The following is an 18,906-nucleotide window of genomic DNA, read 5'->3' as shown; positions in this document are numbered from 1 at the left end:
TTGAACATCACACAAATTATTATTTTTTATTATTATAACCTTTACTTAACCAGGAAAATAATCCCATTGAGATTAAGAACCTCTTTTTCAAGGGAGTCCTGGCCAAGAGGCGACAACACGTTAAAAATTACAAAGTTACATACATATTGTAAAATAACAATTACATTTTAAACAACAATTTCCTCTGGCTCTCTCAATCTAGACTTAAAAGCATTTAATGAAATAAGATCTGCTATCTTCCAATCTTTTTGCATCTTGTTCCATGTGGATGGGGCAGCATAACTAAAAGCCCTCTTTCCCAGTTCAGTTCTGGCAAATGGAACATTAAGCAACAAAAGATCGCTTGATCTTGATTTTCAGTATGAATACAGACCGTGAAAGCGGGGCCTCACGAGCATAAACATACCAGGACATTTACAGTAGATGCAACAAACCAAGGGCTGTTCAGGTTTACGAGCATGGAGCGATGACCATAAAGCACATTGAGAACAAATAAACACATTTTACTGCAACAGCTACACTGTTCAAAGTTTAAAGTTTAGACAGTTTCTTTTCTGAGAGAAGGACACTTGTGATACATTATTAGACTATTGTTGTGTAACATAGTTAAATAGAGTTGAAGTTAAATCCCGCTAAATGGGACATTGGCGCCACCTTGTGTTGTAAAAGTCACCCTGCAACATTCACAAATGGCAAGGGATTCTGGGTAATCCTCAGAATAATGGAGGATTTCGGCGAGATAAGCAATGCGCAAATGTGGTGGGGAAGAAAAATCATATCACAGGTTGTTAAAGTAATACAGTCTGACCCGATTATTTTTGTTGTTTATGCACCATTTGTTGCGGGTCATTTCTCCAGTCTTTATGTTGAACTGAGTGCATGTTTAGGTGAGATTTCTTTATTGCGAAGAGAGGAAACAAAAGGGGAGCATAGTTAGCTAACTCTGTTGTTGCTTTCCCATTTAGATCTTGTACGGATTGCCCACGACATTAAAAGAGAGCATTCTAACCATTGCCTTTTTGTTGTGAATGCAGGTATGTGACTGTGCCACACTGTTTAGAGAATTCACATTGTTTCATGTACAGCTTTGAAATATATTTCTATATTCCTTTCATTTGGGAAATTTAACATGCAATGTTAATGGTGTTGAGGTTTTTCTATTTTGGTTGTATAAATTTACCACTATACGATCACACTGCAAGTGGAAATGTAATCCTCAGAATAATGGAGGATTCCTGCGAGATCTTGTGCTGATTGCCCACGACATTAAAAGAGAGCATTCTAACCATTGCCTTTTTGTTGTGAATGCAGGCAAACCAGAGAAGACACTACACAGAGGTCACATTGGTGCCGTGACTCGTTCATGACGCTGCTGGATCAGGCTGGTGTCTTCTCGTCGTAGCATCATCGTGGAGCATCAGCTTCCTCATTGTTTAGACTGTTGGGTAACAGGATCAAACTTTGGAGACTGTTGGATATACTTTCATATTGGCTTTGTATATCACCATATTGTATTAAGCCCATCTTAGCTCTTTTAATATCCTGCTAGATATGGATCTAAGTGACTCTGATGACACCCCAAATGTGACTCCCCTTGGTGTGGGTAGGGGTAGAGGGTTTACGACTGTTCCTTTTTCACTGGGTGACTGTCGGGTGGGGCATAGAGCAGCAGGTAGTTCTTGTGGGCTTGTGGCTAATTCGCAGTCAGTACAGTGCACTAAGGCATCTACCTCAGATCCCCCAATAACTGATGTGAGTCTAGTCGACTAAATGATCGACATTGTGCAGCAAATTGGGCAACGCCTGGCTGATAGCATTCTGTCACACCTGACTACGCCACACACTTCGAGCCCTGCTTCTGTAACATATAAATGTATGGATCTCCACTCCGGCCGCTCACTAGATCTCTCTCAAGTCCAGCTGGTGGCTCCAAGACAGGTTAAAGACCCACCTGTGTTTCGGGGGGAGAGTTCGGACTCATTGTCTGTTGATGGGTGGCAGGAAGCCATGCAGAGTTACATAAAGAAGAGTGGCATTCTCCCAGAAAACCAAGCTGAGGAGATTTTGATGCATCTGAGAGGCAGGGCAAAAGATGTTGTGAAATTTGGTGTGAGGAATGGTGGAATTGATGTCCGGCATAATCCACAAGCTATCTACAGACTTCTGCACAAACATTTTAGTTCCACCCAGTGCTCGTCTGTGCCCCTGGCTGACTTTTATTCCACCCTGCCGAAGGACCGGGAGGATCCATATGAGTATTGGCTGAGGCTGAACAAGGCTGCTGATGTTGTTGGCAACTGTCTTAAGGAGCAGGGGAAATCGTTTGAGAACTCTGGTGTGGAGGTTGCACGCATGTTCATCAGACACTGCCCCTGCAGAGACTTGGCTCTTATTTTTAGAACCAAAACATGTGATAAATGGTCAGCTCATGAAGTTCAGGAGGTACTGGATGAGTATCACCTGGGAAAGGGGTTCCAGTCTCCTCCACAGAAGGGTAACTGTGTCTATGTGAATAAGGCAGAAGTTAGCACAGATGCTACTCCTTGCTTGGCTGACCATGAGCAGAGACCAGCTGTGAGTCAGGATGGCCCTGCTATTGAGAGGTTGATCAGCATGCTAGAGAAGGTGCTGCTTCAAGGCCCAGGCTATGCTCGGGCTAATGCCAGGCGACAGAGTGCCCGACTGCCGAGAATACCGGGCTTGGATGACACACCATGTTCCATCTGCAGAGATAGCTCTCACTCCACACTCACGCACTGTCGGGAAAACAGATGGTGCTTCCTGTGTCACCTACCTGGTCATTCGAGACGTAACTGCCCAGTGGGCAAGTGTACTCCTTCCAATGGTCATCAGGGAAACTGAACGATCTGCGTGGAGGGGAGGACAGCGCAGATCCAGAAAGTAAGCCTCCCACCTTGGACATGACTGATATTAATGATTATGACACTTTGTATTCCACTTACAGTGGCATTGTCCCGCCAAATAAAACACTGATTGCACAGGGCTTGCATAGGCTTTCAAACACTGATAGCTTATTCTACTCTGCAGTGACTACTAGTAGTGGACAAGTTCTTAAAGCATTAGTGGACAGTGGATCTATGGCGTGCACCATAAGTGAGACAGTTGATGAGAAACTTTCACAATCGATACCTAATATTGAGAGACGTTCAGCTGAAGACGTTGTCATTGTTGGTTGTGGGTAGGGGTGTGTATTGGCAAGAATCTGGCGATACAATATGTATCATAATACAGGGTAGACGATACGATACATTGCGATACTAAAAGCCAGACGATATTTGTGTTTAGTAGGACTGAATTTAGTTTGGAAAACCCACAGTAAACAGTCCAAACTGTTAAATGCTTGACATGAAACATAAACACTCTCTCTAAGTTCAAAATGAATGGAGAAATTAACATCTGCCTTATTAGAAGTCATGTCAAATAAACAAACAAAAACTACTTTACTGAAATATCAAGTATTTTTTTTTAACATGAAAAAAGTAAACATGTAACACTGAAGTCTTTCTAAGTACTATGATTGTAAAATACTTATCCAAAAACTGCTCTATGGAGCATCAAAACAAAGCACTTTTTATGTGACCTTAACATAAACAAATATAAATCAAAAATGAAATTGCTTGAAGAATCCATCCAAGTAAACATTAACAAACAATGTAAAGTGCTATTAAAATAAAGTACAGCTCTGCAGTGTCCATCAATGGAACACTTTTAGTACAACCTGAAAAAAGGAATTTACTCATCTAAATAAAAGTGCTTATGAGACTCAACCAAAATGTCAAACATTCTCATATCAGAGATTTTACATGTTTAGTGTTTTCTCAGTGGTTATTGTTCAATTTCCAGATTTTTGTGCAGGAATACAAGCTGATCGACATGGTCAGCTCTCAGGACACTTCTCTGTGCATTTACTATGTCTCCTGCAGAGGAGAAAACTCTCTCTGCAGAGACACTTGTTCCAGGAATGCATAGGAAACTCCTTGCTACTTTGGATAGGTGAGGGTATTCCTGTTCATGGTCCTTCCACCAACTGAGAGGATTTCCTGTGAGAGGCAAAGGGGTCTCATCTCTATACCTCTTGATCTCAGCTGCAGCAACATCATGTTCTGATTTTGGTGCAGTATTGTCACTAGTAGAGGCAAACGTAGCTCCGAGCTACGCACATGAGGAATGCACATGAGGTCCTCTGTCTCTTTAGGGGTGGCCGAGGGATGGAGTCAAAGCTGTCTTTGATATGTGGGTGATGAGCCTCCTCTGTGACATTCTCTTCCTCCACCTGTTTGTCAGTCTCCTTATTCTCTTGCTGCTGAAAAATGTCAGAAAGTCAAAATTCAAATCCAAGATTCACCCTGTTTTTCACTAATATTTAATGACAAATGTCATCAATATGCGTTTTTTTTTTAACTTTATTCACTTGCTTATAACTTCAGTTGAATTTTTCCAAATAAATTCATTTATTTACTTACATTTTTTTCCTTCTTTATCACAGTCACCACAGTGTCCAACAGTCTGGAATAGGTCTCACTGGTCTCTGCTTCAGACAGGAAGGGCAGGTCCTTAAACCGAGGATCAACTATTGATGCCATCCATAGTGTCTCCCTCTCATTTACATATCTCTTTCCCAGATCTTCTGCTATGGCAGTCTTAATGTCCCTTACTGTCGGTGTATCATCAACACTTTCTTGTGCACCCATCACAAGCTTGGCATGAAGAGGAGCAATGATGGACAGGGTTGGCATACTCTCCTCTGACATCACCAGGGTGGCGTCCTTCATAGGCTTGAGTGCCCTGACAACTTCTTCTACACATGTGATGTCAGACTCACTTAATGTGAAAATTTCTTTTTCACTCTTCCTAACTTCTGCAGAAAGCAGAGCTGCACAGATGGCTGGTTGCTGTTCTAAAAATCGTTCTATCATATCATAGGAGCTGTTCCACCTTGTAATTATGTCCGTGATCAATCTGTGAGCTGGTAGCTGAAGGAGGCACTGTTTCTGCTTCAACTGGTTGCTGGCTGTGGTGCGGCGCCTGAAAAAGACTGTTACACGTCGGATCCTCCCGAGAAGTCGCACCACGGATTGTATTTTCAGTGCTTTCTGTGAGGCGAGATTCAGACTGTGTGCAAAACATTGTATGTGCGTCATGCCTGCAAGTCTAGCTGCGAGAGCCATGTTTGGTGTATTATCGGTAACAACAACAAGGTCCTTTGTGTTCAATCCCCATTCAGCCACAGTGTCAGTTAGTAACGCTGCAATGTGCTCACCTGTGTGACTGTCATGCATGGCTCGTGTTTGTAGTACATGAGACTGAAGGTTCCACTGGTCCGTTATGTGATGTGCTGTAACAGTTACGTACGATTCAGTGGCTCTCGAAATCCAAGCGTCGCATGTCAAAGCAACTGTCTCTGCCGAGCTGAGGGAGTCCAGCACTGTCGCTTTGACTTCTTGGTACAACTTTGGCAGAGCGATGTCCGTGATGTGTTGTCGGGAAGGAACGGTGTAACGGGGCTCCAGCGTTTTAATCATATTACGAAATCCTTTATTCTCCACAACACTCAGAGGGCGCATGTCTTTGCAAATAAAAACAAGTACTGACTGCGTTATTTTTGTTGCACGAGTTGAAGATGCTGGTAGTTTCGAAAAGTTAACTTCTTCAATTGTCCGTTGAGCGGGGTCACCTCGTTTCGTTTTAAAATTAGCATTTGATGCTACGTTGCTATGGTGTCTAGACACGCGTGTTCTTAAATTTGTTGTGTTACCGGAATATTTGACTCTGGCGGTGCAGATTTTACAGACTGCATAGCTCTTGTCATAGTCTTTACCGCCTTCTTTTGTCCTAAATACAAAATAAGTCCACACATCAGCTTTGAAAGCTGCGGGGGCCGGCTGTATCCTCTCCTCTTCAGTCATCAGTTAGCTAGCACAATTGGCCACACGTCCACTGTTCTACTTCGTTGGTTTTGGCAAACTAGACGCTTCTACAGTTATCGCGAGACCTTGTTTTTACGTCAAAGTAAAGGCGGTAAAAACTGCAAACCAGTGGCCGGAGTTTGAATTGCAACATACAAAAGTAAAAACAGTAAATGCATGTAATTTTTCATTAAAAAAAAAAAAATCGATAACACTGATTTTGAATATTGATTCAGTATCATTGCACGAAATATCGCGATATTTCGTTGTATCGATATTTTCTTACATCCCTAGTTGTGGGGGTCACCTCGTTACACCATCTGCTATGTATGATCTTACAGTATCAATATATGGCTTTAAGGCGGTGATTCCCGTTCTGGTGGTTCCGGGCCAGGCTGATGACATGACTCTGGGCAGCAATGCGATAAAGTGGCTTATTTCGCAGTTAAGAATGACTGTTGGTACCCAGGATGATGCTTTTCCTCATTTGGCAACTTTGCTATCCTATTCTGATGACTGTAGTGGCAGAGCAATGCCTCCAAGTTTTGGCACTGCAAAGCTTAAGAGACGTGTCACCTTGCAGCCCTTGTCTGAACATTTAGTGTGGGCTAAGCTGCCTGCTCCTGATGCCTCAGCGGTGGGAAGTGCTGTCATTGTTGAACCCACTCAGTCTCGATCCAAACCTGCATAAATCCTAGTGGGGCGAGTTGTCACTTCCTTGTTTGGGGATGGCTGGGTCCCTGTTAAAGTGGTGAATCCCTCCGACAAGCACCTCACTCTCAGGAGAAATGCTAAGATTGCTGATGTGTCCCCCTGTCTTTCTGTGCAGGACTTACCTGAACCTGTTCAAATTCAATCCAGTACACAATACATACAGAACTCGTCGCCCGCACTGAGATCAGAAGCGGAGATGTCACAGCGCTTGTGTGATTTGGGCCTGCAGGACCTGGACCTCTCATCCTGTGAAGTTTCCCCAGAATGGAGAGATAGGCTGCTGCGACTCATTGAGCAGTATGAGTCCATCTTTTCAAGGCACAAAATGGACTGCGGTGAGGCTGCTGACTTTGTCCACAGAATCCGCCTGGGGGATGACAAGCCCTTCAGACTGCCATACAGACGGGTCCCACCATGCCATTACGAGAAGCTTCGCACTGCTCTAGATGAGATGGAGGAGTCAGGGATAATCCATAAGTCCCAGAGTGAAATCTCATCACCCCTTGTCTTAGTTGTTAAGCCAAATGGTGACCTGCGCATATGCAATGACTTTAGATGGTTAAATGCAAGAACAGTTAAGGATGCACATCCATTGCCTCATCAGTCAGACGCCCTCGCAGCACTTGGTGGGAATGTCGTTTTTTCTACAATGGATCTCACATCGGGGTTTTACAATGTCAGACTCCACGAGGACGACAAAAAATACACGGCATTCTCCTCCCCCATTTGGCCTTCATAAATATAACAGGATGCCTCAAGGCCTGACAAATAGTCCTGCTACTTTTATGCGAATGATGATGTCCATTTTTGGTGATGAGAACTTCACAAGCTTGTTGTGTTATCTGGATGACCTTATGGTCTATGCCCCATCCGAACAGGTGGCTCTTGAACGTCTGCAGATGGTTTTCTCACGACTTTCCGCCAACAACCTGAAGCTCTCACCTAAGAAATGCCACTTTCTTCAGCGTTCTGCGAAGTTCCTGGGACACATCATATGTGGTGAGGGTGTGAACACAGACCCAGGTAAAGTGCAGGCTATAGACAATGTGCAGGAAGCAGACCTGATGGAGTCTGACGGGGTGACACCATGTGCAAGGAAAATCAGATCCTTCCTGGGGATGGTTCTCTACTACCATCATTTTATCGAGCGGTGCTCTGCAAAAGCTAAGCCACTGTTTGATCTTGTGGCTGAACCAGCTGCGCTACGCAAGAGAGGTAGAGGCCATAAGCCTAAATTTAAAAGGGGCCACGTGAAGCTGTCTCCAGCTGACTGGACTGATGAGTGCAGGGAAGCATTCAAGGCCCCAAAACATGAACTTGTGCATAGTGTCACATTAGCCCATCCAGATTTTACTGCACCCTTTATCCTTGCAGTTGATGCTTCCTTTGACGGCCTTGGAGCCGTCCTCTCACAGTTGCCCCCTGATAGTAGGATCGCCAGACCAGTGGTATTCACCAGTAAGACCCTGTCACACTCTCAGCTAAACTATCCAGCGCATCGTTTGGAGTTTCTTGCTCTGAAGTGGGCAGTCTGTGACAAGTTTAGCCATTGGCTGAAAGGGAGCCACTTCACAGTGTGGACGGACAATAACCCACTGACGTACATCTTAACCAAGCCTAGATGCATGTGAGCAACGATGGGTTTCGAAGCTTGCAGCATACAGTTTTGAACTGAAGTATGTCCCTGGCACCAAAAATGTTGTCGCGGATGCATTGAGTAGAGAGCCATTTGTCCAGTCATGCATAGGCCACAGGCTAGTCACTGAACCTTATGCTGCCCTATTGAACCAAATGCACGGTCTGGTGGATGGGACTGTGCAAGATGTGTTTTGGTGTGTTGCAAACTGCCAGTTGGTTGTGGATCAATCTGAGGAGGAAGCTACCACTATCCTAGCTAACCCTCAAGGTTCTCTCTCGTCACAGGATGTTTCTGCTGTGTTGGCTGCACATGACACTGGTGGTATCAACCATGTGAGAGGTGTGAGATCTGATATCCCTCAGGTCCCAACTATTGCCCGTCCTGCCTGTACACCGAGAAGTGAACTTGCTAACCTGCAGGAACAAGATGAGGTTTTGGGCAGAGTTTTCTTTTATGTCCGGCATCACAAGAGGCCCACCAGGCATGAACGTGCTGGCGAGTCCCATGGTGTAATGAAGTTACTCAGACATTGGTCCAGACTCTTGATTAAAGATGGTATGTTGTATAAGGTGAAGAAAGACAGGAACATGAACATGACGATTTACCAGTTTGTTGTCCCAGACACTCTGAAGACTGAAGTTCTCCGAGGCGTCCATGATACGGTGGGTCATCAGGGCCAAGTCCGCACCCTGTCTCTTGCCAGGCAGAGATTCTTTTGGACAGGGATGGAGCGTGACATCATCAATCATGTGAAAAGCTGTTTTCGTTGTGTGGTTGGGAAAACCCCGGAGCCGAATGACCGTGCCACACTGGAGAGCATTTGTACCACTGAACCGATGGAGCTAGTCTGCATCGACTTCTGGACTGCTGAACAGACTGACAAGAAGTGCGTTGATGTTTTGGTTGTCACAGACCATTTTTCCAAATTAGCGCATGCATTTCCTTGGAAGAATCAGTCTGCCAAGCAGGTTGCTCGCCGCCTGTGGAATGACTTTTTCTGTGTGTACGGCTTTCCCAGACGTATACACTCTGATCAAGGAGCCAACTTTGAGAGTCAACTCATTAAGGAGCTCCTGGACATGGCTGGCATCCAGAAATCACACACCACTCCTTACCACCCAATGGGGAATGGTATTGTTGAGCAATACAACAGGACCTTGGGGAACATGATACGGGCTTTGCCCCCTCAATCCAAAGCCAGGTGGCCGCAAATGCTTCAGATGTTGACGTTCTGCTACAATTGCACTGAACATGAAACAAGAGGTTTCGCACCTTTTTTTCTCATATTTGGGAGAATTCCTCGTCTGCCTGTTGATGTTGTTTTCCAGCATGTTCTCCCTGATGGTGCCGTTGTTGACCACAGTGAATTTGTCGCCCATTTGAAGCGTGACCTGTCTGAGGCTGCCCGCGTTGCCGGGCAGAACAGCCGTATTGCCCAGACCCGCCAGGCAAAGAATTATGACCGCAAAGCTAAGGGTGCGCCCCTCTTGGTCGGTGACAGAGTCTTGCTCGCTAATCGTGGTGAGAGAGGAAAGAGGAAGATCGCTGACAAATGAGAATCCACAGTTTTTGAGGTGGCATCTGTGAAACCTGACATTAATGTGTACCACATCAGAGACCCTGTGTCACTAAGGGAAAAAGTTGTTCACCGAAACCTACTACTTCCTGTGATTTTCCTTCCTGCAGGAAATGAATGCCTGCCGGTGTCGACCTGCCCCTCGGTTGTTGATAGCGGACAAGGTGAACCAGAACTTCCAGGTGATGTGCAGGATGGTGAGACGAAGACGGTTCGCTGGCTCATGCAGATGGACCAGGCGAGTGATAGGGACTCTGCGGCTGGCCATACTGGTTGTTCTCTTGATGCGGCTTTGAGCATCCCAAACTCTGAGGCAGACTCGACTGTGGCTCCAAATGCTGTGTGTGACCCGGTGGTTTCCCAGTTGCCCTCACCTGCCCCCTCTGTTGAATGTGTTGTGTCCCGGAGTGCCTCCTCGCAGCTTCTGGCGGGAGATGCTCTACATGTCCTTTCCCCTGATCTTGTGACTGACACACGACTGAGTACAGAGGCCCATGTGGTGCGTACACAGCCACCACCTCTTTGTACTAGATCAGGTAGACCTGTGAAACCTCCAACACGTCTTATTTGTGAGATGAATGAACAACATGTTGATGATTCAGTGTCGACAGTTGACTCCTTGTTTTCATTTGTGCGAAATATGTTTTCAGGATAGATTACTAGCCGTTTTGCAAATGTGCTGTTACTCAAAACGTTTTGGGTAATACCTGCTTGGAGCAATGTTCACGTCATGGGAGGTGTATACGGCATCTTTCATATCTGGGTTGACAGGGGAATTGGCCGCTCTCTTGCTTGCCTTATTCCATATGGAAAGTATTTTTTTTAACTGACTTGAACTATATTGTGCTCCCACGGTCACACTGTTATGTTTTATGCATTGAACGTTTCCTGTTTTTCTGTTTGTCATGCCCCAATTTAGCAGGATTTAAGGGGTGTGTGTGTAACATAGTTAAATAGAGTTGAAGTTAAATCCCGCTAAATGGGACATTGGCGCCACCTTGTGTTGTAAAAGTCACCCTGCAACATTCACAAATGGCAAGGGATTCTGGGTAATCCTCAGAATAATGGAGGATTCCTGCGAGGTAAGCAATGCGCAAATGTGGTGGGGAAGAAAAATCATATCACAGGTTGTTAAAGTAATACAGTCTGACCCGATTATTTTTTGTTGTTTATACACCATTTGCTGCGGGTCATTTCTCCAGTCTTTATGTTGAACTGAGTGCATGTTTAGGTGAGATTTCTTTATTGCGAAGAGAGGAAACAAAAGGGGAGCATAGTTAGCTAACTCTGTTGTTGCTTTCCCATTTAGATCTTGTACGGATTGCCCACGACATTAAAAGAGAGCATTCTAACCATTGCCTTTTTGTTGTGAATGCAGGTATGTGACTGTGCCACACTGTTTAGAGAATTCACATTGTTTCATGTACAGCTTTGAAATATATTTCTATATTCCTTTCATTTGGGAAATTTAACATGCAATGTTAATGGTGTTGAGGTTTTTCTATTTTGGTTGTATAAATTTAAAACTATACGATCACACTGCAAGTGGAAATGTAATCCTCAGAATAATGGAGGATTCCTGCGAGATCTTGTGCTGATTGCCCACGACATTAAAAGAGAGCATTCTAACCATTGCCTTTTTGTTGTGAATGCAGGCAAACCAGAGAAGACACTACACAGAGGTCACAGTAGGACTATAGTCTTACAATATACTGTTCTAGGCTCCAGTACCTCACCTGCACAATTCTGTTCACCTGTGACTTTCACCCTGTTGTCTCATCCCACAGAAAATTAAAGTAATGACCCAGGACACATATGACATATTGAAAATAGTCAAATGTATTTTAAAATTACTCAGGACCATCAGACTAAAAATTAAATAAATAAAAATCCTAAGTAATATAAATTAATCTGCTGGTAGTATTTTAAACAAAAGTAATCTACAATCATGGGACTATAATAAACTAAAACTGGCTTCTAAAATTGTCTATAAGTTCAAATAAAGCTTCAAGTTAAATCAAAAATATTTTATTTTCAGTCAAAAATAACATGTCTCTAAAGTTTATAGATTAATTTACTATTGCAGTGGACATGCTCTGGAGTGACGCTTGCTCTTATTTAAGATGATGTTCCCAGCTGCTGACCATGTTAAAGATGCTATCTGTCATGACCTCAGCCATTTGAGAGGTGCAAAAGCCTCTACTGGAAAAACTCATCTATACTTCTGTTCTTAATACTAGTAAAACAGAACAAAACAGAACTGGAAATCACCGTTATTTTTCACAAATATGGCTGTATCATAGTTTCTCAGATTGTGTAGTCTTCAATGCCATTTAAACGTTTAACTGATTATATATATATATTTAATAATTGATATTTCCCGACCTACAGATTAACTCCATAATGTTAGGCGTAAAAGTTAATATGTACAATTCCATATAATTAATGTGAGAAGGAAAAACAAAACAAAACAAAGAGACAATGTAGCCACTTCTGTTTAATGGTTTACTGTTGCGTTTTAAGGCAAAGTCCACACAAGTCACCACTTCGCTTACTTTGTGCATATTTTGAATTTGTGGCTTATTTGGGCTGCGTCTCAGGTCTATCACAAGTCTGCAAGATCACGGGTATGTGACACCCTAATGTGTGATCCCATTAGAAGTAGTACTTGTCACCGAAATGAACTATGTGTAAAAGGTAGTTGCATCCCCCGGCCTCTGGGTGGCGCATTGCTCAGTGAGACAGAATAGCGAGGTCATAGATCCTCCTCTCCAATATGGCAGAAGCGAGGCAAAGAGAAACTTCACCAGTCGTCTCTGGCTGTGTCCCAATTCAGGGTCTGCACGCTTGAAGTACGCACACTACGCGTACTACGTACGGTGCGTACTACAAGTACGGGAAGTGCGGAAGTGAGAGGCTTGTGAAATGGGACGGTCTAGCCTTCATCACGCTGTTCAGGTTGCCTAGCAACCATGACACCAACTGCAAGAAATGTTTCACACAGCTTTGTTTGACAGAAATGAAGGAGAAAAATGTTTTGTTGTTCATTCATTTTTGTCATGACATCACTTTGATTAGTTGAGACCACGGGACTGTAAAACATGATAGTTGGGTTTCATTTCTGTACTGAACAGTCATTTCAAGATTAGTTAGTAAATAATAATTAGCTAATGTTATTCATGAGACTAAAGTCATCTCACTGTGGTAATGTTAATATAATATGGACAATATTATATGTATTGTCATATACATATATATGTATATATATATGTGTGTGTGTGTATGTATATATATATGTATATATATATATATATATATATATATATATATATATATACATACATATGTATATATGTATATATGAGCTTGAACTCTGGGTCAAAGATGCAAGTAGCAGTTAATTATATTTCCTATCACCTTAAATCTTCACTCAAAGACAAGTATCTCTGACAGTGTATATACAGATGTATTATATATAAGAGACAAACATTGTTCTTTCAATATGTTGGCATTACTAAATGTGGCTCAATGCTTACATATATGTGTAAAAAGAAAATGTACGAGCTGTGATAACTGTTTCTGATAGAATGAAGAGTAGACTGATATATGAAATATTCCTTTATTGCAGTGGTTCCCAAACTTTTTTTGCCAGGCCCCCCTTTTTTACAAGAAAAATGTTCGCGCCCCCCACCACCTAACCACCCCCCCCCCCCCCCCCCCCCCCCGCACAAACACATCCTCCAAACACACACACCCATATTTTGTTTACAAACTCCATTGCGGTTTATTTCACACCTCAAACATTTAGTAAACAATTAAGCAAATACAAGTAAACGGCAATAAATTACAGGTAGTAATAAAATATACTACTAACTCTTTTACGCTACGTCCACACCTACACGGGTATTTTTGAAAACTCAGCTGTTTCTATGCGTTTGGGCTTTTCGTCCACACGTAAACGGTGTTGCGATTCACCGAAAACGAAGATTATTCAAAACTCCTTTTTTGCGTTTACGTGTGGACGAGGAATACAGAGTTCGTCACGCAACGTCAAAGGTATGTGCAGAGCCGGCGGGCACGCCGGTGCAGCCCCCTCTGGCTTCTGCTCCGTGGCTACTGGGTGACCCCCTCGTCTGGGGATCTCCTCAGCCCTTCCCAGGAAGGTGGCACGGATGCCCCTCCGGTGGTACTCCTTGGGCTCTCGCACTCTGGGTCCTCTGGATGTCTGGAGCCTGGATCTCCTCCATGCCTGCTTCATGCCCTGGGGGACGGGGCTATGGGCCTCCACACCCTCTAGCAGACATGGGAAAACCTTTTGTATACAAGCGCGTTGATCCACACAGGTGTGCACACGGGTGTTCACTGTTCGTAGGCATAAACTACACCTTTCTTAGCTGCTACTTCAAAGCACATTGTGCGCTGTCTTTCCTGCGTGCTGCACAACAACTTTCAATATTTAGTATTTACTGCTGTTCACACTCAGCTAGATTAACGTGATGGTGTTGTGTTTAGTATGTTGCTTTGTTTTTGTTTGGTTTTTTTTGCTTGTCTTCTCTTCTTTTTCTCTCAACAGGTGATCCAGGAGATTTTTTTTTTTTTTCTTTCTCTTTGTCTTTATAAGTGCCCTTTCTCACTGTCCTTTTCCCCTTCTGTTTTTCCTTTCCTTCCTCTCTTTCTTTCTCCCTTTCCTATCCCCCAGTCATGTCTGTCCCATCTGTAACAACTGAAAATAAAATAAATAATAACAACAAAGTTTGATCAAATGGACCAATACGGCAATGCCATGATGATCCATTTGGCAAAATAAATCCATTTGGTATCCTTGTTGGTCTTCAGACAACAATTCTGACGGCTTAAGAACCAAATGGGACAGACAAAAAAAAAAAGAAAAAAAAAAGGCATGTGCCTTTTTTCACGTCACGCTGTGCGCCACGTTATTGTTTACATGAGATGAATTGCAGAATGGCAGATAGAGACAAAATACTGTTAATCTGACTATCTGCAGGTTTTACACGCTTACATATACACACGCAGTTACTGTCCCTCCATTTAGAAAGGCAGAGGCGTCACGGTGTAATTATTTTACGTGTAGTTGTTTTTTTTCCTGTGTAATAATATTCAACATTGCTATCAATACATTTTTCAAAAAATGGCTCTCTGTGCAAAATGGGTTTAAACACATAAACAGCTGTGGGATACTGTTTGTCCGTGATTTGAACAGGGGGAACAAGTTACGGCAGGATCAGCCTGATATTATTTGTATCCCACTGTAACTTTACTGCATAAAGAGCTAACATCATGTTAGCTCTTGATTTTTAATTCACAAACACTTCTTGTAATAACTAACTACTCCTGACATTTAATGTCAGGAGTAGTTAGTTATTACAAGAAGTGTTTGTGACAAACAGTATCCAAACAGTATCCCACATTCTTGATTTTTAGTTCACAAACACTTCTTGTAATAACTAACTACTCCTGACATTAAATGTCAGGAGTAGTTAGTTGTTAACTTGTAATAACTAACTACTCCTGACATTTAATGTCAGGAGTAGTTAGTTATTAACTTGTTATTAACTACTCCTGACATTTAATGTCAGGAGTAGTTAGTTATTAACTTGTAATAACTAACTACTCCTGACATTTAATGTCAGGAGTAGTTAGTTATTACAAGAAGTGTTTGTGAACTAAAAATCAAGAATGTGGGATACTGTTTGTCCGTGATTTGGAGAGCAGAGCGCGTGCTCCCGACGCAGGGAAACTAATTTTGCAGGGGAGACGTACCTTGGCACTTGTGCAGGTGAAGCCAAAGGGAAGATATGCTTCACCATATTTTCCTGTCTTTGGCTTGGAAGGAAGTTGGTTTGGAAACATATTTGGCGATGCTTCATCTCCTGCTTTGCGTTTGTGTGGGAGCCCCGTCAAAAACCTGTCCACAGTGTCCAAGCGCTCTTTTTTTTTTTTCTTTTCATACCGCGCCCCCCTGCAATGGCTCTGCGCCCCCCCTAGGGGGCGGGCCCCACACTTTGGGAACCTCTGCTTTATTGGGTGAGAAAATCAGACCATGTCATAACTGCTTTAAGTCATACAGAATAGATATCAGAGCCTTAAACAGGCCGACTTCTGCTAAATGGGTCAAACTGGGCAGAAACTATACAAACACATAACATCCTTATAGAATATGATGTAACACTATAGATCAACTTACCTCAGAATATATAAAGCATATAAACAATTACAGCAATATGATGCAACAAACACAGCAGTACTACTAATCCAAAATACTCAAAGCTTCATAGAACTGAAGCAAACATTTATTTTTAGCTCCATTCTGCTGCTGATACATACTTTAGGTTTCTGAATATTAAACTTGTTGCTGCCTTTCATAGTGTGTAACTTGAAGGCCCTGAGTACTTTCTCCCACACTGAAAACACTGGAATGATAACATTATTTGAACATTACCTAACAAGACTGATTCAGGACAGACAATTAGTTATTGTAAACTTTTCTAGCAGTCCTTCACAAACAGGGAACAGTCTGTCTATTCTCTCCATCTGTCAGCTGCTGCTGGCTCTTCCTCCTCCTCTTCCTCACACACTGCTGAGTTTGTCCTGGTGGATCATGAGGGGTGCAAAGCCTCACAGATGATGTGCAGCAGTGGGTCCCTCAGTCTGTCCTCACTCTGGACACTTGCAGTTGTCACACATGGAAATCAAATGTGTGATAAGCTGCAGGATTCAAACACAAGTGTAACTTATAAATACATGTTCATACTTTTATTCCACAATCAGAGAGAAAGAAACAGAGAGAGAGAGTGCAGGACAGACAGACAGGTGACAGTCTCAGGTGTATACACTGCTACAAAACAGCACAAGAGAAGGAGGATTTAGTGTTTGTGTTATTACGAGTGCTAAACAAGAAGAGTTCCCAGATGGTCCAGTGGACACATGTGTGACTCCTGTGATTAAAGCATCTTTCTTTCAGCTTAACGAGTGAACCGTCAGCTCGTTCAAACACACGTTAAAGTCCGTTTGGCTCGACACCACCGAACAGAGGCAGCAATATAACATAGCTAACATTAACAGGGCAGTGAATCCTGCTTGTGCCGTCATATTCAGGACTGCAAACCGAGCAGCATCACTGACTTTCAGCTTGTTGTGTTTGTGGATATATGACTGACTTTAATTATCCATAAAATCATCACATTCTCTGTAAGATTAAGGTCGACTATATACATATTTAGAAGTAGAGGCTTTAAAACCAAGTTACCGCTGAAAGTACAAACATCACTAATGTCACATAACTTTGCCGACATGTGACCAACAGTAATGTTTTAATGTTCTTAAACATTCGCACATAAATAAGTGACATCATATTCAGTACTTAGTTTTGACAGTTCACTCTTCGTCCGCTCCCTTCTGCCGTATTTTGCGGCAAAATTATCCACACCCACCGCCGCGCTATGGATTGTGGGATATATGGGGCCACGAAGCGTGCACCGGACCACGCTTGATATTTGGGGAAATCGACGGCGCATTTGGAGTATGCATTTGAAGTACACTTTGAATTGGGACAGCCGTCGTTGCGTGGCGGTGACGTAATCGCACTTGAAATGCGTACTTCAAGCGTGCATACCCTGAATTGGGACACAGCCTCTGTCTCATCATTTCCCTGTTTTGCAGGTTAGTAACCGGTAAAACTATATTAAAACGGTTGTAAAATATTGATAAGAAACACAGCTAAATGTGGGGGTATAAATCAGTGGGTAAACCCTGTTATTTGTTACGTTTATTTGTTAAGTAGAAGGACTGGAAAAATGCCGAAGCCTAGCCAGCCACGGGCGCCATTTTGGTTTCATTTTGCACTTATTTCAGGACGTTTAGCTGAATAAGCTCCCTGTTGTATCCTGATATTGTGAATATGAATGTTAATATGCTGTTGGCAGTGAAGAATGACTGTTTACTGGTTTTAAAAAGTGATTTTGAGAATGTTAAAGCTAAAGCTAAGCCTGCCATGCCTCTTTCATGTATTTGTGAGCTACTAAGCTAAATTGGTTTAAGACCAAGCACTGGTATGGTGGTTAAAACAATCAGAATACATAGGTATTTGGGTTAAATAGCAGTAAAAATGTATTTGAACATGCATTTCATATTGTTTCGAATTGTCATTCAGAGAGAATAGCTGTGTAAATGATTTGAAGGTCACTACACGTGAAGTATTCTTGTTTCCCATGTAAAGATCGTGGTATTGCAGCTTGAACATACAGACGGTTTTGTTGTTATTTCTGTTGCATATGGAGAATGTTGGTGCTGCAAATTGAAAATACACGTGATTGTGTAAATAAATATGGCAGAAGCGAGGCAAAGAGAAACTTCACCAGTCGTCTCTGTCTCATCATTTCCCTGTTTTGCAGGATCATTTAATCTGTTTTACCGGCCCAAACTCTGGGTCGGTTACAGATTCTTGGTGGCCCGTACGGGGATTGGTTCCACATCATCAATGGAGCTGATCCTCACACATCCATAAGACCTGCTGCGGAGCTGATGGTCCAAGGAGAGTTGGTGTAAAGCAGAGGAGCTGCTGTCCACTACAGAGGTGAGATCCAGCTTAGAATTACCCATCGCACAGCAACGAGGAGGACATCATGGCTGACGGCGTAAGGAAGAGCCTGGTGTGGGACATCAGGAAGGGCCTTTTCGCGCTGACGCCGGATCAACTTTTTGAGATTGCTGCAAAGGTGGGTCCAGTACCAGGCAAGGATCTGTCAGAACTGTCAAGTGATGACGCAGAAGGAAGCTTCGAGTACATCAACTCCTTCATCTACAGTGAGGCAATGTTAAAAGCTGAGGACAGTGGGATGGGGGAATTGTTGGCGTTAAAGGACATGGTAGGTGAACTTCTGAATCCTACCGACAACCAGACCAGTGCAGTGGAGACAGATGTGGAAACACAGACGCCAGACCGTGCACCCCACCCTATCTCAGAGCCCAGCCAGTTCAATGCAGCTCAAGTAAACATGGATCAGTCTAACTCTAGCCTTAACATCCCACAA

At 43.1% G+C, this 18,906-nt stretch overlaps 2 protein-coding genes across 2 annotated transcripts in view; one reads left to right on the top strand and one right to left on the bottom strand.

The window, feature by feature from the left end:
* Window positions 1-880: 880 nt before the first annotated feature.
* Window positions 881-5,951, bottom strand: LOC109195672 (zinc finger BED domain-containing protein 1-like). Its single transcript, XM_019348165.2, has 2 exons — window positions 4,485-5,951; window positions 881-4,324 (listed from the first exon to the last, which is right to left on the bottom strand). The coding sequence occupies exons 1-2, from the start codon at window positions 5,925-5,927 to the stop codon at window positions 4,148-4,150; spliced, it is 1,620 nt and encodes a 539-aa protein (XP_019203710.1). The 5' UTR covers window positions 5,928-5,951; the 3' UTR covers window positions 881-4,147.
* The window catches only part of LOC106097657 (acyl-coenzyme A thioesterase 5), a 56,453-nt gene continuing 40,365 nt past the window's right edge, over window positions 2,819-18,906 (top strand). The window contains exon 1 of the mRNA XM_025900391.1: window positions 2,819-2,901. The gene's annotated coding sequence lies outside the window, so the exon portion shown is untranslated. The remainder of the gene's footprint in view (window positions 2,902-18,906) is intronic.

The sequence above is a fragment of the Oreochromis niloticus genome, linkage group LG18 (genome assembly GCF_001858045.2).
Source record: "Oreochromis niloticus isolate F11D_XX linkage group LG18, O_niloticus_UMD_NMBU, whole genome shotgun sequence".
NCBI classification, from domain to species: domain Eukaryota; kingdom Metazoa; phylum Chordata; class Actinopteri; order Cichliformes; family Cichlidae; genus Oreochromis; species Oreochromis niloticus.
This window is presented reverse-complemented; position numbering and strand designations above follow the sequence as displayed.